General features: G+C 38.3%; 2 protein-coding genes across 3 annotated transcripts in view; both read right to left on the reverse strand.

Moving 5' to 3' along the window:
* Window positions 1-18,907, reverse strand: part of LOC130082098 (phosphatidylethanolamine-binding protein 4) — a 138,118-nt gene extending 119,211 nt beyond the window's left edge. Inside the window, exons 1-3 of the mRNA XM_056246877.1 lie at window positions 18,814-18,907; window positions 18,502-18,622; window positions 17,169-17,295 (exon numbers count right to left, since the gene is read on the reverse strand). Coding sequence (XP_056102852.1) covers window positions 17,169-17,295; window positions 18,502-18,611 — 237 coding nt within the window. The 5' untranslated portion in view covers window positions 18,612-18,622; window positions 18,814-18,907. The remainder of the gene's footprint in view (window positions 1-17,168; window positions 17,296-18,501; window positions 18,623-18,813) is intronic.
* Window positions 18,908-23,976: 5,069 nt separating this feature from the next.
* rhobtb2a (Rho related BTB domain containing 2a) overlaps window positions 23,977-27,821 on the reverse strand; it is a 47,173-nt gene continuing 43,328 nt past the window's right edge. For both annotated transcript variants that reach the window (XM_056246873.1, XM_056246874.1), the window contains exon 10: window positions 23,977-25,017. In XM_056246873.1, the coding sequence (XP_056102848.1) occupies window positions 24,809-25,017 (209 nt within the window). In that variant the 3' untranslated portion in view covers window positions 23,977-24,808. The remainder of the gene's footprint in view (window positions 25,018-27,821) is intronic.

Below are 27,821 nucleotides of genomic sequence, written 5' to 3' on the forward strand. Positions count from 1 at the left end.
TGAGGGTTATCGAGAAAAGCAAAGATAGTTTGTATACGTTCAGTCGCAATCAATTTTTTTCATGTCATAGTTGTGTTATAGTGCACCATTTCTAACAATACAGAGCCATTTTATAGACTTGCGCTGAAGGCGAGGAAAGCGAACACAAAACTATAGTATTCTAGGAAGATGGTCTTGGTTTAGGGGCTTTTTTAAACACTTTTAAGTAGAGAGCTAAATGAATGCTGCTTAATCTATGCTTCAATGATACGACTTCATCTTTACAAAAGTCCTGTCAGTGTTAATTACTTAAATCAAAATGAATAGTTATTTTAAATAAATGGTTCTTATTGAGCCTGATTCAGCAGTGAACTAAAAAGAAAAAAATATATACATTAAACATGTTTTCACACTAGTTTGGAAAGTTTGGAATAATTAAGATTAATTAAGATGAAAAAATCTGAAGAATTTCCATCAGAAATCATTCTAATAAGTAACATTTTTTTATTATCACAGTTTAAAACTGTTGTTGCTCTTAATGTTTTTGTTATACATGTTTTTTAGAATTCTTTGATTAATAGAGAGATTCTATTTTAAATAGAAATATTCTTGAGTAATATAAAGAAGTATTCCTATAAAAGGGTACAGCAAACTTTCAGAAGCTCAGATACTTTAACACTACAACTTGATAATTTGTACAATGGCAAGAAAATTAACTAAATGGAAATAATAAGCTAAAGTTGGTTTGTCAACATGTTCATTTTTACTGATTCTTTTTATCTTTGGAAACTATGATGATTCTGCAACAGGACTGTTTTGAGTGAGACAAACCAACTAATAGCACAAAATAATCCAAATCCACTTCTATTACTAACTAATGTTTGTGCAGTTGTTGTTGTTTTGTTCACTGAAAATGATCACTTTATGGACACTAATTAAGGAAATGCCTGGTTTTAGAGAAGCCGGGGGGGGGGGGAGATAATGCAGACAGGCAAAAAGCAATAAACGGATTATTAATTAAAACATTATTTCTAAGAAAACAGGTTTTGCATAAATCATTTTGATTAGAGAAAGTGGGGAAAGATGGAGAAACACCTGCAATAAATTCCTATTAAACTGCCAGTTTTTCAAGTTAGAAGTTGCAGAGAACCACATCAATAATGACAATACCAAAATGTAACAATTTTATGTTTTTTGTTAGCATATTAAAATGTATATGATGCAGGGACATCAACATATATTGCAGGAATGACCTAAATGCATTGCAAATTCCATTTTATATTGTCTTAAACTATCCTATTACACTTTTTCACAGTGACTAAAATAATATATTATGTGCTAAAATCAGCAATCATGACAAAAACACAATCAGTAAAATAAATGAATCAGTAAAATAGTGAAACTGATACCTACACAATCCTACGTTTTTCACTATTATTTAATGACATAAACATCAGGCTATTATTATTAAAGAAAAGTGCTGAGCATCAGACACCATGTGTGCCTAAATGCTGTCTGCTGTCCTTAAAAAACAAAAAGTACCCGATCATTAAAGAAAACGGATCTAATTTAACTCACTGATTCAAGCAACTGCAGAGCGAGTGCAGAGAATGAGACTGTCAGGAATCTTTTATCAAGTTCCAAGATGCAGTCATTAAGATTACAGTTGAACAGTGATTCACACACATCATGTACTGTATTTTCTAAATAAGCTAATCTTTGCAGAATTGTGGGTATTCTGCAACCAAGCCAATTCCTCCAAACACACACACAAGTGCAACAATCTCAGCATATTATAGTAGTCAGTTAAGCGACAGTTACTAAGTTGAAGCAACAGTTTGAGCAAAGCAGACATTGGAACGGTTACTGGGATTGACTTTGGCCTTTTAGCTGTCAGCACGAAAGGGCTGATCCCTCACAAACATATTATTACTGTCGCTAAAGATTCCCTCAATGAATAGAAAAGGTTAACACCATCTCTACCATGTGAAATGACACTGGATCCAACCATTTAAAAATGACCAGCAGTTAAACCACAAATGTGTTTGTCAAAATATAATCAAAGTCTAAATATTATTAATTTCAACATGCAAGAAACTACTTAAAATGGTAGGTTGCAAGGATTTGAATGGATAATTAGCATGCATTAACAACAGTTCCATTCCTGACTTCTGATTGGTCAATACAGTATTCCAAGTGATAAAACATGAAACATCAGTTAATCACTGTGCAGCTCCCATTGCAGTTAATTATTTTGGTTTCATAGCAATTGTTCTTTTTTTTATATTTGTATTGTGTAGTAAGGATATTATAAAACTGCTTGAGGCTGGGTTGATTTGTGAATACAGTCAAAGCTAAAGGCCAGTGCTAATGGTTTTTTTTTTCCTGATGCATGATGAACATTAGCAAAATAGAAGGAGAGATCAAAAGAACAAAAATTGGAGCAACAGTTGGAGAATGTTTTTAGAAGACAATACATTTTTTTTTTTTTAAATCAACCAGCAGGATGCAGGCAAATGCACATGGAAGTAAGTTGACTTATGCCCACTTGTGTTCTTTTCACAGACAAAATGTCCACATGGTGTTCCAAGTCCTTGTGTATTGTGGGGGTGAGAAGCGGTGAAAAACCTCAGTCACTTCAGGGTAATGCAAATGACTTTAATATGTTAAGAAGATTAAAGTGGATAAATGTCTAGATAGATTTTTTTGAAAAGCCACATAAACCTCTAGTGTTTTTATTTGGCGAGGGGAGGGGTGGATGTACGTGAGTCAGTTCGGGATGATCAACACAAAAACCCTGCCGAAATGAGACGCCATTGGCTGAGGAAAATTGGGCTTATTCGAGATTTTGCATTTTAAGCTTCTTGGATGTAAGACCATCCCACTTCTTTCTTATTATTTTTAAACACCAACCCTTAGGACAACAAAAAGCTACCGGCAGACATAGGTCACAATCTGCTATCTCCACGCTCTCTCCTGAATTAGGCTTGGTTGTCTTCTTCAGCTTTTGTCAAAGTGCTCTTAAAGATGGTGAGCTCTGAACTACTTTTTCGGTCCTCCTGTGAAAGTAAGTACACATGCAGCCTGTAGAATAAAGCATTAGCTATACTTGTGTATCTGTTTTCTCATGCTAATAGTTTTTGTAGGTGAGCTTTTTTGGTGATGCAATTAACAAAACTTATTTCTTAAGAAAGAAATCCCAACACGAAATGACAACCGACTGCAGCAATTGGCCGAAGTTTGTGTGGCGGTAAAACACTGCCTGAAACGTACAGATGCCATAGCAAAAATATGTGAGTGTGAAAAATGAAAGAGAAATGGAACAAAATAACATAAAAGGATTAAGAAATGATTTGCATAACATTTCCGTTACTTCCAAAGCGCAGGATCAGAGACATGACAGGGACGTGATGACTGCTGAGTCTTATCGTCAACCACATTCTCTTCAAGGCACAAAGCTAGTCAAGATCAATCACAGTTAATTTCACAATTAAAGATATAACCATCAAGAGAATCTCTTCAGCTTGCTTCTGGGAGCCAAAATCGGAAGAATATGAACATGTTTGTTTCATTCACATTCCCTTCACTTTTCTCACGATACTGAGAATTATTGCTGTCCCAGCCACCCGGTAAAATGAACAAGAGATGATATCACAGTAATCTGAAACATAAGCGAGTTATGTTCAAGTGTGATATGTGTCATGCACTTACTACTATGCTTATTTGCTCTGATCAAAAAGACAATATCTAACCAGCTGGGCTGCTGCCAATGAAAATCAGATTCAGCTCGTAATGACCACAAAACAACATCAACAACAACATGCCCAGTGGGTACAACTAGAGAACCACAGAAAATATGCAGGAAAAGAAAAAGAGAATATGATAAGCCTGAAGGAAGGAAGGAAGGAAGGATGGAACAATGGACAAAAGGAAGGAAGGAAGGGAGGATGGAAGGAAGGAAAGAAGGAAGGAAGGAAGGATGGACAGAAGGAAGGAGGGAAGGAATGATGGACGGAAGGAAGGAAGAGGAAGGAAGGAAGGAAGGAAGGATGGACAGAAGGAAGGAAGGAAGGAATGATGGACGGAAGGAAGGAAGGATGGAACGATGGACAGAAGGAAGGAAGGATGGAACAATGGACAGAAGGAAGGAAGGCAGGAAGGAAGGGAGGAAGGATGGAAGGAAGGAAGGATGGACAGAAGGAAGGAAGGAAGGAAGGAAGGATGGACAGAAGGAAGGAAGGAAGGAAGGATGGACAGAAGGAAGGGAGGAAGGAAGGATGGAAGGAAGGAAGGATGGACAGAAGGAAGGAAGGAAGGAAGGAAGGAAGGAAGGATGGACAGAAGGAAGGAAGGAAGGAAGGAAGGAAGGAAGGAAGGAAGGAAGGAAGGAAGGAAGGAAGGAAGGAAGGAAGGATGGACAGAAGGAAGGAAGCAGTAGACAATGAAGTAAGTGGAAAGAATGGAAGAAAGTAGAAAGGAAGATAAAAGGATGGAATGAACTAAGTGAAATGGGAAGAAAGAAAGAAAGAAAGAAAGAAAGAAAGAAAGAAAGAAAGAAAGAAAGAAAGAAAGAAAGAAAGAAAGAAAGAAAGAAAGAAAGAAAGAAAGAAAGAAAGAAAGAAAGAAAGAAAGAAAGAAAGTTAAAAGGAGGGAATTTACTAAGTGGAATGGAAGTGAAATGGGAGGAAGGAACAAAGTAGAAAGGAAGAGGAAAAGAAGGAAGAATACTGTAAAAAAGTGATCAGTTGACAACTTATAAAGTGAGGAAACCACATAATTCCACATAACTTGTTTTTTTTCAATTATGCATGAAGTTTATTTACTTAATAATTTTAAGGCAATAGGTTTCCTCGCTTTTTTAAGGAAGTGGAAAGGAAGGAAGGAAGTGAAACGGAAGAAAACAGAAAGAAAGTGGAAACTAAGGAACAAGCTCCACTGATACTTTTTTGGTGCATTAAATAAGATTTTGTAATACTGAATCTTAGATTTTAAATTTCATTCATTTCCTAAACACTTAAAAAAAAAAAGGTCCACAGTCTGGTCTCATTACTGACGAGAATACTCACTGATTCAGATCATGAAGCGTAACGGTCAGCATCCATCTGACAGACACATTGAGCTATGGTGCCCATGCCAAAAATGCAGTTTCGAGTTTGGTCCGCATCACACCCCATTTTTCCACTTCTCTTCATTCTAGTTTTACTGAGTACAATGGGCACACATAGTAAAATAAAGGCAAATGTTTGTGAAATCAAGTTTCAGAAGTTGCAAATGATACTTTCAAGCGACTTTGATATGAATGCAGTCTCACACTCACAGCAAAGAAGATTACACATGGCTCATTAAATACATACTGTCCCTTTTTTCTCACAGTTCCCACAGAACTTTGGATCTGCCAAGCCTCTCTTGTTCTCTTGTGTTTATCTGTGGAAACAATATCTTTGCCAAGAGAAAAGGGGACGGCGGGAAGACGGAGACAGTGAAAGTTTGTAAAGGCCCCGGGGCTCTTTCAGGACCAGGTGAATCAGTGGGCTGGGACAGACTTGCATGGAGGGGGAGGTAGGGAAGAATTATGGCGAATCTTCAGAAACGCATGCATTTAATTCCTGTAAAATGAATGCAAATCCGAAACTTCCTTAAAAGTTAAACTCTTTAAAGGACTGAGGGAAAGGAAGTTTGCGAACAGCTCTAAAAGTTCTAAATTCGGTCTCCGATGATCATTAAACAAGGTAACGTGTCGAAGCCGCGGCCCAGCGGGTAGCACGCGTAGTCCGACGCTAATGCGAGTGCAAATCCAGCTCACGTCATCTCCCGATCCATCTTCCTTGCATCATTTCCTGTCCTCTCGGAACGAAAGTGACGAGAAGGCCCCGAATCCGAAAAGGCAACATTACTTCAACCTTTTGTAACGGCACAGCATGCAGGGCATCAAATGCACTGTAACCGAATGTCACAGTCTTTGCACCTAAGTGAACGAGACACCCACTCAAACAGACACCCGGCAACAATATCAGCTCACAATTCACATTAGAGGTGGCATTACAGATTTCTGACAGGCTTGCCTTTACACGCAGAACTCCTCAAATGGGATTGGGCAGATCCCTCTAAACAGCTTGCAGCCGAGTGACATTTTGTCCCCATTTCAGCAACGGTTCTGCCAGATATGATCCACCATCTAGTTAACGCAAGTGTTAGGCTAATTACTTTAGCTGCTTGAGCCTGGCCTCCGATGCTCCGTGCAGCATCAATTCTCCGGCAAACGCTTGGCGGTTTCCAGGCTTCGTATAAATAGAAATTTAATTTCTGTATGTTTATCCTGGCATCCTCTGCGGCAAAGGCATATTCCCGAGCCTGATGGATTATTGCATCTTTGAACTTTAAAATATCTGTCAATGTAGGGAAAAGGCACAAAGTAGAATCTCGACTTTAATGAGATTTGTAAGTGACAAACGAGAGATTAATGGTGTAAGTCGATGTAATTCCATCTTTCCAAATGTGTCTCCCATACCTTTTCGACTGACTTTTCTCTGTTTGTCTTTGGATCATTTTTTTTTTTTTTTTTAGGTTTGATGTAAAGCGGAAATTTAAATGAAGGTGAAGTGGCATGCCATTATGAAGAATCTTAATAAAGATGCATTGTTTAAATTAGAAGAGTGCGGTAGCAATTTGAAAGCTGATGGAAAAAACTGAAAGATAAATACCTAGTGAGATAATAGTTGGTATTTAAAATACAGCTGGAGGTGTGGCCTTAAATAGTTAGTGCATATGCAACTCTACTAAGTTTGCTTCACTATATTAGTGAGGACATTGCATAGACTTCCATTGATTTTATTTCAGGTTAATGATATTTTTGTATTTAAGTGTTTAATAAACAATATTCATAACTTATTTTTTAAAACTTCTGAAGGTAACCAGCCAACTATAAGAGACTAATATTACACTGAATAATAATAAAAAGTCTAGAAAGTCATGCAAGCGACATAACCTAAAAATAGCAATATTTTTAGGTAAACAATATTTTTTAATAGCAATATTTTTTAAACTCATAAGTTTATTTGATAAATGTTTAAGTGGAAAATAAAATTATATATATATAATCTGTGAAAAACATTCAAACTGATTATCAACTTTTCTATCTCAGCAGTATTACAATTTAAGTGAATTAGAAAAATGAACTGCAGAATATTTTGTCATTTGTCTTTTGCTGCTTGAACTCCACAAGTTGATGATCTTGTTCTCCAGCATGATTTGAGAATGATCCAAAGTGCATCTTGTGCTTCAATGGAAACAAGAACATCTGACCATCTGTCACATGATCAATGACACTATGGGCCCTATCTTGCACCCGGCGCAAATGACTTTGTACACTGACGCATGTATCATTTCTATTTTGCACCCGCGCAAAGCAGGCTTTTCCCTCCACAGACGCACGTCAGTAAACTAGGGAATGAACTTGCGCTCCCTGGGCGGGTCGGCGCAAAAAGGAGGCGTGTTTCGGCGCAAACATTCCCTCATGCTATTTTGCAGTTCCAGAAAACAATTGCACCACTGACCAGAAAAAACCTAGTCTAAAGTCAGTGGCGCGTTGTTCATAATGCTATTTTAAGCGCGCATGCTTGGCCATAATGTAGCGGGTGCACAACGTGCATACACTTTGATTCTCTCATCAACACAGATGCAGCAGTTTTTATTTTTGCAAATCATACATTATAACAAGGAAAAATATTAACACATGAGGGAAATCATTGTGGTGTCCATGAAGATGTAAATTTTTTTAGTTTTTTTCCTCCCACGCCTGTTTAACCGACGCTGATTTGGGTGGGTTTCTCCCATCCCCATACAACGTCACTTCTCTGTCTTTCACGGTCCTGACAAGAACGCTGCTCTCCTCGGCTGTGAACCGCTCCTGGCGCACGCCTGGTAAATCCGCAGTTATAATAGCAATCCGCCATGCAACATGCGCACCTGCTCTTAAAGGGTATGTTGGATGACGCTCTGATTGGTTTATTTCACGTTACACCCAAACCTCACCTATGAATAATGAAGCTACTTCAGACCAACCCCTTTTAAACTTGCGTCGGGCGCAAGAGTCATTTATCCCGCCGGTAAAATAGCAACAGCGCCCAAGACCCGCCCACAAAGTTACTTGCGCTTCGCGCTTGATACTTGCGTTTCAGATCGTTAAAATAGGGCCCAAAGTTTCTAAATTGACAGCTTTCATCCAGGTTTTGAATTAATCAATTACAGATAACAGATAAGTAAACTCTCAGACTTTTAAACTGGACCTCTGCCCCTTTTTACAAGATGTAATATAAGTCTTCAGGGCTGTTCACACAGAACGCGTTTTTCCATTTCAATGTGCTACTTTTCCATGGTTTTTCTATGTACACACATGCTGGACGGACAAGTATGACCGTTGCACTCGCGTCTTGTGCACCGTCTCGCGCATGACACGGCATTCTCAAAACGTCGCGCTTAAGTTAAAATCAGTTCCACATTTAAAAAGACGCACCTCGAGAACTTGCGTTCCCCTCCCCCAATTCCACTGCTGGCGTCTCAAATTTTTCAAAGCAAAAACGTGTTCTGTGTGAACGAGCACTTAGGTGTCCCCGGAATGTGTCTCTGAAGCTTCAGCTTAAAAAAAAACCCACAGATAATTTATTATACCATGCCCAAAATGCCCCTTTTTGAGTGGAAGCAAAAACACGCCATTTTCTAATGTGTAACTTTACATTCAAATGAGCTGCAGCTCCCGACCCTCTTTCCAGAAGAGGTCTGTGCCTTTACAGCTCATTCCTCAGATACTCCGGCAACAACAAAACAGGAGAAACAGTATGCAGCGTTTTCCAAATAATGCATTTTGCTTTCCACTGCGCTGCTTTTTCATTATTTTCTATGTAAACGCGCAATACGGACCTTTCTCCTTTTTCGGGTCATTCACATACAAAGCGGCTTTGCATTTAACAATGAGACACGGGTAGTGGAAAATGCAAGACGAGTTTTTTAACAGTTAAACTTCCTTTAACTTGAGCACTGCACTTTTAGTTTCCTGTGTGAGATAAGAAGCAAGCGAAATGATCAAACACATCTGTCTAGCGCGTTTACATGGAAAAGCAATGGAAAAATAACGCCACAGTGAAATGTAAAAACACGTTCTGTGTTCATTGAGACAGTCAACAACAGAACGTTTAGATTGTCTCAGCTACGTGATAAACATTCTTGTGTTTCCACTAGCTGCATTAGCGAGGAGATAAACATGGCGGACGGTGTTCAGTTTACTGAGGGGAGGAGCTAAGCTGATAGGCCAGATTCTGTCACCAGTCGTGGACTGTAACACCGTGACGTCACAATACATAGAAAACGCAAACAACTCATTTTAAGGCACGGCTTATGATTTATGGGGAATATAAAAAAAAGGAGTGGGTGGATTTTTACCATTATATGGTGGTTGTGTAGTGTGTACACACACTGCCGACACACATTTATGTTCAAACACCATGTGAAATGGAATTTTAAATAAAAGGTCCCCCCATAAGAAAAATTGAGTAAAAAGATAAAACAAGATAGAAAAATGGAAAAGACCATATGGACAAAGAAATTGAGATCATTTGTCTATGAGGTCAAAGTTCACAGGCTCCTGGGGCCTCACAGCGGTTCACATCTCATTACCCGCGGGCTCCGATTCCTGAACCTCACTATGGAAACTTTACATTCATGATGTACTCCAGTCTGAGAGCGGTGCACAGTCCTTATACAACATGTAAATCATCTGAGTGTGTGGAAGCGAGGATTATGTGGCTTACAGCCTCTCTCACCGTTCAACTGAATATTCATATCAATCCTTCGCCTCTAGTAAAGAGTAGCAGCAGATGTTGGCAGTGTCAGATCCCCGGTGTGATTCATAGGCATTGTGTAAGAGCGCCTGATGATGACTGTATAAATGAGGTCCAGTGTCAAAGCAATATGCTTGTTATCATGACAAACAGATCCACAGGGGAGAAAGAGAGAAACCTGGTGTCTATCCTGAATGAGAGCCTGTAATCCTACATGCCGGAGACGCCCACCTGGTTATGGCAGATTTACTATTAAACAGGCAACAGTGACCTTCTTTCTTTCACGGAGTCGATCTCATCTAGTGGCAGGGTTTGACAACATTTTGAATTTAAGAATTGGCTCCATTTCAATCCATGGCAATTCAGTTTCAGAGAATTGGCCCCACCCAGGAGCGCCATGTTCGAGTGAAAACCTGTGGCAGAAATCAAACTTTCACAGCTCTAAATGTTTTCATTCCAAATAAGTTGCACCTTCAGCAGATAATCTGCTTTAAAAGGATTTATTTAAAAAGTATTTTTATTATTTATTTATTAATTTAATTGATATATTTGTTTTACTATTTTTACTTTTCCCTTAAAACACACACACACACACACACACACACACACACACACACACACACACACACACACACACACACACACACACACACACACACACACATTATATTGGGTGGATTAAGGGATATGTAGAATATGACCATGCAGAATAAGGCATTATTATGTGCTTTAAGTACAAATAAACAGACAATATTTTAGTAATATGCATGCTAATAAGCAACTAGTTAATAGTGAGAATGATATGGTAACACTTTGTCCAATATATATTTTTTACAACTACTTAGGTTTTCCATTTAAGCTTTCAATCTTGTATGCCTGCTTCATTTTTTAAGGATTTGGAACATTATATGAAATTAAGCAAAGTGTTCATAGTGCATCAAATAGGCTTTATGCCCAGCCCAGTAACAAATACCAGACACACCTGGGTTAATCAGTTTGTCCAATAATGTCAGACAGGAAACAAGGAGCTGGCTGAAGTTCAGGAAGTAGTGCAGCTGGGCATAAAGCCATTATATTTCAATATGTCCATTACACATTTCTATAATGTGCATTTTGAATATTTATTATTCTCATAATAATAATTTTCTTATTTAGTGTGTATTATAACTAGAGCTGTAGGCCAGTGCAAAACTTATGTTCAATTACATGGAAATAAAACAAACTATAGAGAGCTCTAAAGCTGTTTTTGTACCGTCTATTCATCTGTGAGACACATTTTCTTAAATTATATGTGCGTGCTTTTCACAGCCATTATTAATAAATGTCAACTGTCATTAAATTTTTGTTTTCAAATGTATTTATTGTTTAAAATTGAATTAACAGCTCTAGTGACAGCCTTTTTAAGTGTAATTCATACTAAAACACAATGTATTAATAAAAAACTACACTTACTGCAATTCTATGAATTTCTATGAATTATATCCAGCCCTTTCCTCTTAAAGACAGACAAATTAAAGTGGTTCGCCCACCGCGAGTATAAAAAGCAAACTCAAAACCCCCTCTCTTCCTCCATATTTCAAGAGGCCCAACAGCGAAAGACCTTTCAGGAATCCTGCATGGGTGGACGAGTGGGTTTTCCCTGGGAAAGACACTCAGGGTCTTCCGGAAAGGAACCCCACCTTCGGATGTCGGATAGCACGCTGCTACGGCGCGCTGGTGCCAAGGCTAGCGTGGGTGAGTGGGCAGCGCTGCACTGAGACGACTAGCAGCCGTGGGCACTGCCAGGCTTAGCGGTGAAGATGCCGCCCCTGTCGTCATTACAGGCAGCTCACAGAAAAGAACAGAGAGCTTCGCCGAAATAAGCCAAAAAAAGCAGGAAGTAGGGAGGGATGGTTCACATTGAAATCCTCTCTTGACGCCCCCACGCACGGTTTTAAGCACAGCGTACAAAATCACTCTCACAGAGAGAGCGAGAGAAAAAGAGATATTAGCGGCGCAGTAAGCTAGCTCAGGAGATCACATCCAGGCGCTTTCTAATCACTGTAATGGTTTAGAAACCTCATGCTCATCTTTCTTAAGCACCGAATAAAACAGTAGAAGTCCCCATATGAACCACAGGCGCTGCTTTCCTATGCCAAAGAGACTTTCGACAGCTGCGGGGAGCGACAGCCTAAAAAGTTAACGTGATTTCTTTGTTTGGGGGGGTCAGGGGAGAAGTCACGTCCTAGAATACCACCCGATAAGACCTTGAGGAAATGAATGGAGTTGAGAAGTTCTGAAATATCCTTGTACGCAGATGTGACGCGAAATGCTTCGTGTGCCAGATCGCACGTTCATCCAGAATACAAGATTATGCACATCTTCAAATAAACATCTACACTCCAGATATCTTTAAGAGCACGCAGCACGTCGCAGATGCCAAACGTATCCTTGCAGATGCTTTTAAGCTAAGAATATGTGATATATCCGTGACCATATTTGTGTAGGCCAATTTTAGCATTTTTTTAATTATCATATTGTCTAAATTACTAGATATTGGAATAGCATCAGGGATTATGTCCAAAATTAAATAGTAAACTATATTTTTTAAATACATAGATGAGAAACTGAACATTTTTTAATAATTTGGTTTCTATTGCTGAGGCTTTGCGCTAGGTAGCCCCGCCCACCTCGAAATGTCATTGGTCAAAAATCCTGCTCTTCATACCTTAACATTAAACATCAGATTTGTTCTGATTGGCTGTGATTTCATCAAGTGCTGAGTGAAAACAGATCAATTGGAAACTTTGTCGTTGCATATGGCGTTAAGTGACTTCAGAACCTGATTTGATATCTCATATAAAATTATAGAGCTTTACAAACAAGGACAAAACTGTATGAATATATAGTACTAGCCATCCCATAAATTAACTATCACTATAGCAAATTTGGTCACACTTTAGTTTAGGGTCCAATTCTCACTATCAACTATCTATTATTTACGACTTTTGCCTCTATTAATAGTTAGTAAGGCATAGTTGTTAAGTTTAGTTGTATAGGATTAAGGGATGTAGAATATGATCATGCAGAATAAGTTCATATGGATCTTATAAAGTGCACAAAGCCAAGATCTCAAATCATATCATACATATAAATTGTGGAAAGGAGCGAAAGATAAGATATAATTTTGATGATGTACATGAATCGAGGATATTTGTGGGTCTTGGAAAATGGCACAAGCGTTACAACACAAGTGTTGGTACATAGACTGCTGCCAATGGTCTGTTCTCCAAACTGAGAACATGTGGTATCATCACAAGAGAAACCAAAGAATATTCCATACATGACGAATCCCATTTATAAAAGACCATTTATGAAATACAACTGAACTTTCCTTAGTGCACGTGTGAGATAAAAATCTGATAACAATAATCATTCAAATAGGGCCTTGTAACAGTTCTTACAGTTTAATAGGCTATACTGGCAGCTAAAAAAAATGAATTGAAATGAAAGCACATTGACGTGTAAGGCCTTTCATGAAGATTACTTCACGTTTTAAAGGGGAAACCTGCTGCATTTCTTTGCTCTAGCATTATTGCCTGCTAAACTAGTCCTGATAAGGTCAGGTTTAAAGGGATAGTTCACATGCAAAGTGATCATCACTTTCGGTTACACTTTATTTTAATGTGTCTGTGTTACAGTGTAATTCTACATTTAAGAACTGAGTAATAATTAACAACCTTCCGGTTTCACAGGCAAGGCTAAAATGCATGTTTGAGCTGTTTTAACTGGCAACTTGCACTCGCATATCTTAAAATATGTCAGTGCCATTGTTTGCTCTTAAGATGCACACCAATGTTTTTTTTTCTAAGGCATGTTTATAAAATATGTTTATATACTTAAATTGAACTAAATCTTATTCCTGGCTTAATCTAAGCCCTGTCTGTGAAACCAGGACTTTACTATAGGGTTAGGGTGTAGTTTAGGGTCAGTTGCATGAAATTATGCATAATTTATTGTTATTACTACAGTACCTACATGTAACATGTGTAACAAGGACACTAAAAATAATGCGTTACCTCTCTTTTCTTTGACAATCTCTTTATGAACTCCTTGAAGCGTCAACATTTTGATGCAATTAATGCATTATTTAATTTGTTTGCAGCCTAAAGGTATTTTAATATCAGATTTATGGCTGCTTTTGTAACAGCTATGCTAGATCATTATAAAATGTGTTGCCAAATTTAGCGTAAAAACAAGATGTGCTAAACCAGTCCAAGTTCATCAACCATTACCGTAAACAAACTATTTTTGACGCTGCAAGTGCCAGACAAAGATGCAATTATCTCCATAATGGCCTGAGATTAAAATAATTTGAATTTACGAGCACTTAAGACAGTGTTCAAATGACTGTCAACAATGTTCCTGATCCTGATAGCAACAGAGCTAGATTTAAACAGTTCTTAGTAAGTGAAGTAAACAATCTCACCAACAAAGATATCAAAGGCCGTTATCCCTTCAGACCGTACCGTATGCTAATGCTAAATCGTTCACTCAAACGCTTTACTTTGATGGAGCCGTTATGACTTTCGAAGACATTTCGACTGCAATAGCACAAAAGCATTATGGTTGTTCGAGTGAAAATCAAGTTCAAGTCAAGCTGAGGGTTGAGTCATTACTTGAGGACTGACGGAGGGAAATCTGTTGTTTAGTGTGACCCTTTGCATTTGTTTTGGGTAATGAAAGCCCATTGAGAGGCGGACATGCTGGACCGCTGCCCATTTCGCTCTGTTTCAAATACCCAGCATGCCTTCAGCAGGGTAATGAGGTGGGTGTCACCGCGGGGGTAAAGCGACAACCAGTGACCGCTGCGTCGCCACTTGGCCTCTCATTTCCGTGGTGATGAAGTGTCGATTGGCAGGGTCAAGGGGGCGGGAGAGAGAGAGAGAGAGAGAGAGAGAGAGAGAGAGAGAGAGAGAGAGAGAGAGAGAGAGAGAGAGAGAGAGAGAGAGAGAGAGAGAGAGAGAGAGAGAGAGAGAGAGAGAGCGAATGCCGAACGAGGACTGACACGTACTGTCTCTGAAGCCTTCTCATATTCGCGGCACAGACCTCCAGCTACCATATGTTTTTATCAGAGACCGAACCACAAAAGGGGGAATTACGTTTGAAAGGCCGGTAAATAAAGTTGGTATTGATTTGATCTCATGTGTAATCCGTTTTGCTGTCTGACACCAAGTCCAGCAATAAAAGAGAATCATGTAGGACAGCATAATAGATAATACGACCATACATCAATTGGGGTTTGGGAGACGTGAGGGCGATAGATCATCTTCCAGCCAGACTGCTTAGCTATGGAATTTATAAACTAGCTCCAAAAATTGAAGCGGCTTTCCAATTTACAGATGCGCCATGGTACTTTACTGCTTTTCTCCACTACAGCTGATTCTATTTCAAGTTTACCAGAACGATTCGCTGTGAGACAGACAAAGTTTGCCTGACATAGCAGCTGTCAAACGGCTCTTCCGTCGTAGTCTTTGTCTCTTACTTTATCTGAAACAGTTGCGTTTAAAAGACGCCCTTGAGTACATTTAAATTGTAAAAGGAGGAACATTAAAGCATTTTTGATTAAATAATATTTATTGATTTTAAAATAAAGTTTATTATTCATTATTTTTTAACAATGCATTTGCATTAAATAGCTGTAAACGTAAACTTCTAAAGATAAAGATCCATATTATATTTATTATTATTATTATTATTATTATTATTAGTAATAATAATATTGGAGTGGCTTGATTAAATATGAGCTTGCTTGATTTTATAGGAAAGCTATTCTAAAGTTTAATTGTGGAGAAGGATATTGGGACAAACCAAAAGATCAAAATGCAAATATTACTTAATATTAAGTAATTAAAATCCAATTATGCTGATGCAAATATATATATATATATAATTTTTAAAAAGTAATACGATCAGGAGGGCTGTTAAAAATGTATTCATATAGACCGAATACATACACTACAACTGATTATGAGTTTGTTTAAAAACTAAAAGTAATGATCATTCGAAATGTAAATTTTATTTATATATCTTTCTTATATTAGAATTATATATATATATATATATATATATATATATATATATATATATATCAGTGCAGTCAAATCGATCTGAAATAAAAGTTTGTTTATGTAATATATGCGTGTATGTATATATATATATATATATATATATATATATATATGTGTGTGTGTGTGTGTGTGTGTGTGTGTGTGTGCCGCCTTCCACGTAAGATAATGTACGGTCAATTACATCTTGGCTCCCGATTTGCAGGAGGCCAAAAAAGAAGAGGCTGAAAGACGAACTAGCTTTCTTAAGAAGTGTGAGATAAGGCCCACATCCCTGGAAACTAATGCTGTGAATCGCAAGCTTTGGCAGCAACTTTGTCAGAATGGAGTACAAAGTTATGAAGACAGGAGAACTGAACATCGCCTGACTAAAAGAATTACGTTAATATTAAACTCATCCAAAAGCTATTTGGAAACATTTAAAACTGTGTTTCTGTGTGGATTGATATCATCCAGCTTATGAAGCAAATGTGAGCTTACTTTGGTAAAGACAGCAGATAGTGCCCACACTTTGAATATTAGTGTTGAGGCACTCTTAAGATTCCCTGTAGAGAAGCCCAGCGTGACTGTTCACCTGGGATCCTGTTTTGAAGTGTCTGGTTATATATAATATTACAGGTTGTTGCTGTTTTCCTCATAGCCATGCTGGTTTCTGCCCCCTTAAAACAATCAGGAGAAACTTTTATATGCCCTGTCTGTAAAAGACAGTGTGCGTCCCGCATCGGACTATACAGTCATCAAAGAACCCACAAATTATAGGAGAAGTCATCATCGGACGATGATGGACTACCCAGAAGAAGAGAAGAAGAAGTGTGTGTGTGTGTGTGTGTGTGTAGCACTGCAGCATTGATACATTTACATTTATGGATTTTGAATTAATAAACAGATCTGTGAAAACCTTCATTAAAATGAACAACATTTATGTAAACAACATAAATGCCTGAAGACAAACTGTAAGGCATCAAAAGTGATCACATGAGGTCAGTAAAGTTGTCCATGTGCTTTCGATAACAGTTTTGTCTCTGTAACATGAATTAATTTCAGCACAGATATGCCTCAGTTATGGAACACTTGCGCCATCTTCTGGAGACATAACATAACAACAACATACCAGTAGGACATGGACACAACTAGCCTGGCAGAGGACTTGCACTTTAGCCATTACTAATCACTGGTTAAAGGCTAAACCAATGAACACTAACTGACTGTGTGAGTAAAAGCATAAAGGTATGGAGTGAATTTCTCTTACCTCATCAGCACATGGCATCTGTACTTGAGGTGATCCCCACTCCTTGCTGATCTTCTCTCTGGTCATCTGAGGGATGATCCAGCACTTGTCAATAACCAGATCTGGGTAAATCAGCTTTAACTCTCCCCTAAAGAGTAAAAATACAGGTATGAATAATTTAACCTGTCTATAACACTCCATCATTATTCAATGAATGAACAGTTTATGGTTTCCCATAGGTCATAAAACCCGAACATACGCTGTGAATAGCCCATGATGGCAGAGAAAGTTGAACTAGTGAGTAAGTTGTTAGCTTTGTAAGGCTTGTTGTGTGGGTTTCGAGTGGGACCGGCTGCTTAAGCATCCATGACTCAGAGCTCTGAGGGAGTCCTACACATCCCACACCGGCCTACAAGCCAGACTTCTCAAATCAGTTCATCTAAGGAAATGTGGTTTGGAAATTAACCCTAGTCCAAAACTCCTAAAGGAAAACATTTGTTAAGGATTCCTATTGGAATTTTAATGAACCAATCCCAGCAGGATAAAAATGCCTATCTAAGACATCAGAAGGAATTTACATGCATATATATTTGCTATTTTTCCCACAGTATTTTAAGCAAACATTCAGGATGTTTTGATCGTATTAACTAACGGAGTGTGTATTTACACTAAGTGCAAATAATCTGCCTTGTTGGCAATGGCTATTTACACTAACTCCGCCCACTGATGTCTGATTGGGCCAGACAAAATTACAGCGGTGGCAGAAAGTTTTGATGCATATCGACCCGAGTTCGAATCTAGACCATGTTAAATATAAGTAATGTTAAATATAAACATAATGATTCCTAGATTTAAATATATACTCAGTAAACAGCAACTGCCTTTACCCAGATGCTTTTATCCATAACAATTTACAAAATAATTATTATAGTAACAGTTATCTTGGAGCAACAAGCTACACACATTTACTTAATACTAATAAAACTAATAATAAAGCATTTTGTTGCGCTTTTCTCAAACCCAAAGCGCTATAGTTAGCTAAATGAGAACATTGTTAGCTAAGTAGGCTAAGCCTAATTAATATTATCAGATTATAATTATTATCAAATTAAGTCACTACTATATTTTGGTATTAAGAGAAATATAATTCTGATAGAATACAACTTGATAAAAAAAATACTTGACAATCATTTATTTATTTATATTGCTGAAAATAAGAATGTTTGAGTAGAAAATCTAGCAAGTTATTATATAGTGGAACTGACATTCACTTCTGACTAAGCAGACAAAATATTGGACACATTCAAATGATCACAGAATATCTGGACAGAATGACAACATTGTGAAGTCTTACTTGCAGAATTCAGCATCTCCTGAAGTCAAGAGCTCGTCACAGGTGGATGTGATCATGTGACACGCTGAGAGGACGACGCACAAAACAAGCGACGTGCAAAATAAATGCATTTTCACCGACCCTTCAATAGAAACGTGGGTGAGAGTAAATAACTCATTTCACTTTCTTTCATGCATGTACAACAGACTTTAAGTGCAATAAGACATTATGTGAGAGGAAATCTATAGCCTAATATATCATATGTTTTGTTTTGTTTTTTGACAAAAAAAACATTAAGTCTTTGATAATGTTCATAATTTCTGTATCATTTACCTGTAATTCCTGACAAACTGTGAGATGTTCGCAGCTGAGGTTTAACGTTAGACCTCCAAACAAATCTAGTCGTCGACTAAAATAGTGTGGTAATATTACGTTACAAAGTTAAATTGAGAAACACATTAGAACCGCCCACTCTTCACTACCATTGGTTTCCACTGCTATAAGCGGACACCTTATTGGTCTATAGATGCGTCAGTCATTTTTTTGTTTTATTTGTTGTCGGGGTGGCACTGCTTAATTTTTTTTTAGAGGCAGGTAGGTATTAGTGCCACATGGTAACAGGTGTTTGTTCCTCTTACAGCATCTGCCATGTCTCTTTAGTGAAAAATATATAGCCTGCTGAAAGCAAAATCTGAAAGCCGAAAAAATGCTTTTCTTACTCATCTTGTTTCCAGTCCAAACATAAAAAAATTCTTAAATCAAGATGCATTTACTAGACAAGTAAAATTACATAAGATAGTATATCTTGTTTTCAGGGGAAAAATCTAAATTAAGTGAGTTTAAAAACAAATCTTACCCCACTGGCAGATAATTTTGATTGTTTTAAGAAAAAAAACACGTAATTTATATACTTTTTTCTGAAAACAAGATAGGCCTACTATCTAATGCCATTTTACTTATCTAGTAAATGTGTCTTGATTTAAGAATTGTTAGATATTTGGACTGGAAACAAGTAAGAAAAGCATTTTTTTTTTTCTGAAATCGGAAAGGTTCTCGAGTCAAGCATCTCTTTCGAAAATGTCCGATTCATAATGAGCCGATGATTGAGCAATATGTGCCTGAATGGAACGTGGAATATGAGGGAGCATGTTGGTGTAAATTAATTAATGATTCATTTATTGTAGGCTGTATTCCATTAACTTTCATTTTATGGACCTTATAGGTTTAGTGGAAGAATTTCCAGACTAATTTACCACGTAGTGAAAATTGAACCAAACTTATGGGGACAAAACAAACAAATTAATAAATACAAAATGCAAACTGCTAGTTTGTGTTTATTAAACACTATTTACACATTTCATGAACACATGCTGTAGGTTTCCTGAAAATACCCCCCCCCCCCCCCAATACCAACTCATGGAAATGAGGCCTGTTTCTCATACAAATACTGATAACATTCAAGTTTTTCATTCAATCATTTGATTTCAAGGCTTTCGTGGCTTCTTTGCTGCACTGGCCCTACATTGTTGTAACTGTGCAGCAAAAACAACATCTGGTGCTGCTGACACTCTGGTTTGTGCTTCTTTGCAATGGTGGCACTATAGCTCATTAAAATAGGATTTAAAGCAATTATTTTTAATGATTTCATCTTAAATAAAGCACTGTAGCCTATTTTTCTGCTTTAACCTATGATAATGTATCTAATTCTGAGATTAAAATAAAAAATACATGCATCAGTGAAATGCATCACTGATTGGAAGTGCATGATTACTTTCGAGGGCACTATACAGTACACAGTATATTATGCTGCATAGTGCACAGTTGTCCCCCCCAAAAAAAAAAAAAAAAAAAGTATATTATTTTTTTTTTTCTGTTCATATAGCGGACTAAAACGTTAGCCTATATTGCACAGAGCATGACAAGGTAGTCAAGTTTTAAAAATGTCAACCAAACCGATCATTTTTCATTTTAGCACACACACTGTATCATTGTTATTCTTCATCTGTAAATGGAAGCAGTTTGATAACACGTTCACATGTATGATAACACGATAACATAACACCAAGACAATACAGAGAAATCACAACGTAATAATGGGCTAGTAAAGTAGACGAATAAACCATCTTTACCAAACAAACAACGTGACAGATTTTACACATTATGCACCTATTTGGTGTACAACACATATAATACATAAAGGATAGCATTACATTTCAAATACGTCTCTCCTTGTGTACTTTACATTAAGGCATGGGGTATCTTCTCTGCAGCAACAGAACACAATGTCCAGTTTCTTACTTCTTACCTGATGTCCTTACAACCTTATGTTGCTCGCAGAGAGTTTCTACAATCTGAATTGAAAGAATCTTCTGGGATGGTTAAAAACCCATAAGTAAGAAAAATCACAAGAAGGATCTAAATTAATATCTCAGTTGATTCTCTTAGACTTAGACAGTAAGATTGAATGTAGGCTTTTGCTTAAGGTTCTGGCTTCTCTGATTTTTCCTCTGTATTTTCATCTGATATCAAGGAATTCTGGGAGAAACATCTGAGATATTTAAGTTGATATTTAAATGCGTCTAGGGCTGGAGAGTTGAAGATCCTTAAGGTTTCTCAACACATTTATTGTTCGTCATTCCCTATTTACCCCTAGACTGAAGGGGAAGACGTAACAATGGGGGCTCGTCCGGGATATGAACCCGCGACCTCTCGCACCCAAAGTGAGAATCATACCTCTAGACCATCAAAACTATGGTCATAACTCCATAATGCCTGAAAGAGCAACCTCTGAGCAATAAATTCTGGGAAGATGAAGATGTAGCTTATAGCACATGATACCTGTCATATCTCAGTACATTCAAATCATCACTCCCACTTTGATTTATATAATAGTGTAACATAACTGTATAGACTCCATAGTTATAACTCAAATAAAATAAACTCAGTATCATATGCTAACAACAGGCTGTTGTGATTGTCTGTGAATTGTAGCAATGTACACCGCACTCGCTTGTCTTTTATAGGATGATTAGACTTCAGACCGATGCATGTATAAATGATCCATCCTTAAATTTCCAAAATAACTTTCAAATTCCTTGAATCACTTTCAGATCAAACCTCTTCACACTTTATCTTTGTATGTTAATGACAAGAGTCTTTTCCTAAATGCTATTACAAATACTTAGTAAGATGCTGTAGTCTCCGCTTGCCCCCACCAGAGGAATTAACAGTTCATCATGTGTATTATAATGGAATGAACTCAATCATTATCATTCTGGATCTACATTCAAAGCACAGCATATACATATTTTTGGGTGTCTAAATTAAAACAATTTTCCTCAACATTCCCTTGATGCCAGCTACAACAGCATTGCACGTGCAGGTCAGCTCTTATTAAAGCAGAAAAACATTCTCTAATATTAATTTGTTTACAACAGCAGAAAGTGCATAGCAGATTGCCTTTTACTCTCCTTATAAGAAGTCATCTGGTGCTATAAAAACTACTGTATTTCCTTATTTCCTTAAGTCATTCTATATTTAAGGTGCTTTTCGCTTCTATAACTATGGCATGTGCTAGATCAGAAACATTCAAATCGCAAAGGGTTTAAGTATATATGAACCATGCTTGTGAATTTCCTTCCTCCTATCGGGAGGTAATGCACCATAGTTATGTAAATGTAAATTGTAAAACTGCCTTGCATTGCATTATTCAATTGGAACTTTTCTGTCATTTTTTCCTTAGTATATTATAGTATTAGAATAGTTGTATAAATACCTTTTTTCCTAAGTCACTACTAATTATATTAATATTTTAAAGACCCTAAAGTGTCCCCTAATGGGATGCTGAAATATAGCAGATGTAGGAAACACTCTGCAACTACTTAAAAGTAACATGCTGTGATGCATCATGGGATGGTCACGGGCCTGCCCGTGAAACTCATCCAAAAGCTATTTGGAAACATTTAAAACTGTGTTTCTGTGTGGATTGATATCATCCAGCTTATGAAGCAAATGTGAGCTTACTTTGGTAAAGACAGCAGCTAGTGCCCACACTTTGAATATTAGTGTTGAGGCACTCTTAAGATTCCCTGTAGAGAAGCCCAGCGTGACTGTTCACCTGGGATCCTGTTTTGAAGTGTCTGGTTATATATAATATTACAGGTTGTTGCTGTTTTCCAGAATATTGTTATCGAGACAAAAATGCAGCTTTCAGGAGGCAATCTTGATGTAAACCTGAACTTCATCTTGTGATAGCGCGAATACATGACATTACGTCAGTAAATGCTGATTTTGTGTAAGCCCATAATCATTTGAATGCCTGTTTCGATTTGCACTTTTGTCAGCTTATAACATGTGAGGTTACAATTATTAAGAGGAAACAGAGAAGAATATGCATCATATATGTGCGGGAAAAACAAATAGTCTTAAAGCATGTGTCTGTTGTGCACCAGTAACATTCAGCCTGAACATTCTTGAATAGCCGGAGTAAAAGCACATAGAGTGGTAAAATGGGTTCAAAGCATGTTAAGCCTAATCAACAGGTATAATGTTTATAACCACAGAAAATACACAACCATCTGTTCGTTTTTTTGTTTTTGTTTTTGAAAGAAGTTTTTTATGCTCACCAAGGCTGCACTTATTTGATAAAAAAATACAGTGGAAATTGTGCAGTATTGTTACAATTTAAAAAAAACTGTTTTCATATTAATATATTTTGAAATTTAATTTATTCCTGTGATCAAAGCTGAATTTCCAGCATCATTACTCCAGTCTTTAGTGTCACATGATCCTTCAGAAATCATTCTAATATGCTGATTTGTTGCTTAAGAAAAATAATTTATTATCAATGATGAAAACAGTTGTGCTGCTTAATATTTTTGTGGATAGCATACTTTTTTTTTTAAGAATAAAAAGTTCAAATGAACAGCATTTATTTGAAATAGAAATCTTTTGTAACATTATAAATGTATTTTACGGTCACTTTTGATCAATTTAATGCATCCTTGCCGAATAAAAGTATTAATTTCTTGCAAAATTTGAGTGCACTTAAACCCGCTCCTTTCTTACAACAGCATAAGTTTGCATTCAGATCTGCCTCCATCCAATCAACAAACGATGGATAGAACCAAGTCCCAGCTCTGCATAACAATTTCACTCGGATGTATATCACAATACGGAAAGAAAACATCTCTACTTCCGTTTTATCGCAACCTTAAAGGGATAGTTCACTTAGAAATGAAAATTCTGTCATCATTTACTCACCCTCAAGTTGTTCCAAACCTGTATGAGTTTCTTTCTTCTTCTGAACACAAAAGAAGATATTTTGAAGAATGTTGGTAACCAAACAGTTGAACGGTAGCCATTGACTTCCATAGTATGGAAACAAAATACTGTAGAAGTCAATGGGGCCCATCAACTGGTTACCAAAATTATTCAAAATATATTTTGTGGTCAGCAGAAGAAAGAAAGGTTTGGAACAACTTAATCACAGGAAGAGTAAATGATGACACAATTTTCATTTTTGGGTGAACTATCCTTTTAAGTCCTGTGGCTATACATTCTTTATACAGTGAGCATTTTAATGTTTATTGCTTTAAGGCATTGGTAAATGCCTTAAAGTATCCACGATTATTTTCAGTGGTAATTGACATTATGCCATAAATAATGTCTGTGGACTTAAGTCCCACGTGGCCCTCCACTAACCAGCCATCTTTAAATGTCACATTAATAATACCTTTAGATATTAAACAGTGGACACCATTTGAATCTTGAGAACGTCGGTCTGTTGAAGTGGTTTGAGAGTAGATTGCCAAAACACTGAGAAATTCATGTGTTTCATGTTTGCTGGTTGCTCTAAAATGTTCCTGTGTGTTCTTCTCATTTGGAGCAGAAAAGCACTTATTAACATTTCAAGTTATGATAATGTGCAGTCCTGCCATGTATTTTTCTATACAGATGAAGATATGTAGCTTTTGATGATTATGTTTGGGAAACCGATGCTGAGTGTAGATTGTCTTTACACAGGTAAGAGCAGCATTCTACCACCGCAGGATATGATGCCACAAGAGGACATCAAAGCTGATTTGATGAAAATCCAACAACTAAAGTAGAGATACTTTTAGTCAAAGCCTTGTGTTGTTTTGTCTTCCGTACATTCTACATCCTATTTCATTTTTGCTTGTTCTTCAGCAGCTAAAAGGAGGGCTTGGGCATTTTGCTCAACAGAAAACAGGTAATCTTGTAGAGTTGAAAAAGGCTATCATTCCTTGTTGTGTGTTTATATCCCACATTTAGGACTGTTAGGTGGATTGTGCACCCTGAGAGCCAATCAGATGACTGCAGAGGAACCAGCAGAAGACGGAGAACTAGAAGAAGTTGAAGACGGAAGATGCCAAAAGAGCCACCTGCGTTTACACTGACGCTTCTGGTACAAGTAATCTTCTTTCTCACGCTCCTTACGAGCCCGCTGATAGTGATCTTCTTCCTTTAGATACCACACGGGAGGCCAGCGATGTTTCTCAAAGTGCTCCTGGTTTTCTGCAAAACAGAATGAGACCGCCACACTTGCTTAATGCAGAACTAATTTTATACTGAGATAAGGGATGCCTGACATGCTGCAAAAAAAAAGCCAGACATCTCTAAAACCACATAAATGTAAACTATAAACTACCATTCAATATTTTTTGGTCAGATTTTTTCAATGTTTTTGATCGAAGTCTCTTATGTTTACCAAGGATGCATTTATTTGACAGTAAAAAACAGTAATATAGTGAAATATTATTACAATTTAAAATAACTGGTTTCTATTTTAATATACTTTAAAATGTAATTTATTCCTGTGATGGCAAAGCTGAATTTTCAGCATCATTACTCAAGTCTTCAGTATCACATGATCCTCCAGAAATCATTCTAATATGCTGATTTGCTGCTCAATAAACATTTCTGATTACTATCATGTTAAAAACGTTTCGGTTTCTGTTGTAACCGTGGAGAGAACGAGACACAGTCTCGATGAATGACACTAGGGGTCATACTTGGGAGCCCCAATCGCCTCTGATAATTTGTGAACAGTCTAATGAAAATTGGCGAGGCGCGAGGGGAATTTGTGCCACTCCCCCGGCCATACGGGTATAAAAGGAGCCCGGCGTACATCTACTTATTCAGGTTTGTGCTGAGGAGCCGAGACAGTGTCCTGCCCATTTCAGTGGGCAGTTCAGCATTGTGGAAGGAGAAACACCACGTCTTGTTCCCTCCATCAGGGAATAGAGTTTACAACAGTAACCTCTGTTCCCTATCTCTGAGTCACTGCAACGTGGTGCCGAAGACTGACACTAGGAGTCCCCCGGGGAAAACGGCACAGCAGCTTACAATGTTTGGCAGTGCAGATGTCGGCAAGCCACCGCGTGCCGTAAGAAGCACACTCGCAACATCGTAACCTACCCAACGCCCCACGTAAGCTGTGTAGTCCTTCATACCACACAGGGACAGAGAGGGAATGGGTAGCTTCAGCTGGGAATAGGTCGCAGCCGGTCTTTTGACCTTTTCTATTTTTTTTCTTTTCTTTTTTGAAAATTCACAGGTGTGCAGACTCTGGGGCAGTTTTTCTTTTCCATGACAAAAAAAAAACACTACGAAGACACCATCCTGCCCAAAGAGATGTTAACATGTGGAGAATACATCACACATGGAAAGAAGTCTCTGTGGTAGGTCCTACCTGAAGAGGGAGGAACTTCTACTAGCACAGTGACTGGCAGCAAAGACAGACCTCTGCCTTGGGGAAGACACAGGTTTACCGTCAGGGAAACTGTATCATGGAGGATACCTTAAATGGGATTACCATAAGGGAATTATTACATAAGGAACACTTAGCTCCAGTACACGGGCTGACCCGAAGGGGCATGCATCACGGGCACTGTACCTGGCAATTGAACCTGGCAATTGATTCTCGTTCCCAAAGCGCCGTTGACACATCGCGAGTTCCCTCGAAAGGGAACGTCTCAGGTTACGACTGTAACCATAGTTCCCTGAGAAAGGGAACGAGACGATGCGTCAACGACGCTTTGGGAACGCCCCCAGCGTGAATGCGTCTGAAGCATCTATGTCAACTAGTCCAATGGAAAGAATGAGCGTCACGGGCGGGTGAAGTCATGACCAGGAAGGGATAAAAGCACATCCGGTGCAAACCGGCATTAGCTTCGACAAATTGCCGAAGCAAGCCGATCACAGGGATGCAGGAAGTATGGCAGGGTGACGCATCGTCTCGTTCCCTTTCTCAGGGAACTATGGTTACAGTCGTAACCTGAGACGTTCCCTTTGGAGGGAACTCGCGATGCGTCAACGGCGCTTTGGGAACGAGAATACCCAAAACGCCAGAATTCCAAGTACCTGAGTGTTAGTCTGTTGTAACTAAGCACTAAGCACCTGAGAACCTGGGGCAGCATCCCGGTCTAAGCTGTAAAACCTAACGAATGTGAGCGGTGGGGACCAGCCTGCCGCATCACAAACGTCTTGAAGAGAAACCCCAAATAGTAAGGCTTTAGAGGCCGCCATACTCCTCGTAGAGTGAGCTCGTATGCAAGTGCAATAGCCTCAATCCACTTACTATCCACTTACTAACCGTCTGTTTAGAAGCAGGAAGACCTATCTTAGGTGATACAAAGCAAATAAGTAACTGGTCGGACTTCCTCCATGAAGATGTCCGATGAACATAAGTGTCCAATGCTCGCACTGGACACAAGAGGTTCAGCCTTTCCTGGTCCGCAGATGTAAAAGGAGGTGGACAGAAAGCCTGCAGCACAATAGGCCTCGGAATCAAGGTCGGCACCTTAGGGACGTATCCGTGTTTTGGATATAAGAATGCCTTGACCATCCCCGGCGCAAACTCAAGGCAAGTGGGGGAAACCGAAAGGGCCTGAAGATCTCCAACTCTCTTAAGGGACGAAATAGCTAGCAGAAAGATAGTCTTAAGGGTAAGAACTTTCTCTGAAACCGAATCTAAGGGCTCGAAAGGAGCCCTAGACAGGCCTTCTATTACTATAGCAAGATCCCAAGCTGGCACCCTAGTGCGAGTTGCAGGCCTCAGCCTCAATGTGCCACGAAGGAAACGTGTAATCAGGGGGTCTCGACCCAACGATGTACCCCCCACCAGGGCGTGGTAAGCCGCAATGGCCGCCACGTAGACCTTGAGCGTGGAAGGACATAGACCTGACGTAAAGCGCTCCTGCAGGAACTCGAGTACTGTGTTCACAGAACAGTTAACCGGATCCCACTGATGTCGGTGACACCATACAGAAAAAACTCTCCATTTAAGCGCATATAATTTCCTAGTAGCTGGAGCTCTG

Source organism: Rhinichthys klamathensis, unplaced genomic scaffold (genome assembly GCF_029890125.1).
Source record: "Rhinichthys klamathensis goyatoka isolate OS25496 unplaced genomic scaffold, OSU_Roscu_1.1 h1tg000040l_1, whole genome shotgun sequence".
NCBI lineage: Eukaryota > Metazoa > Chordata > Actinopteri > Cypriniformes > Leuciscidae > Rhinichthys > Rhinichthys klamathensis.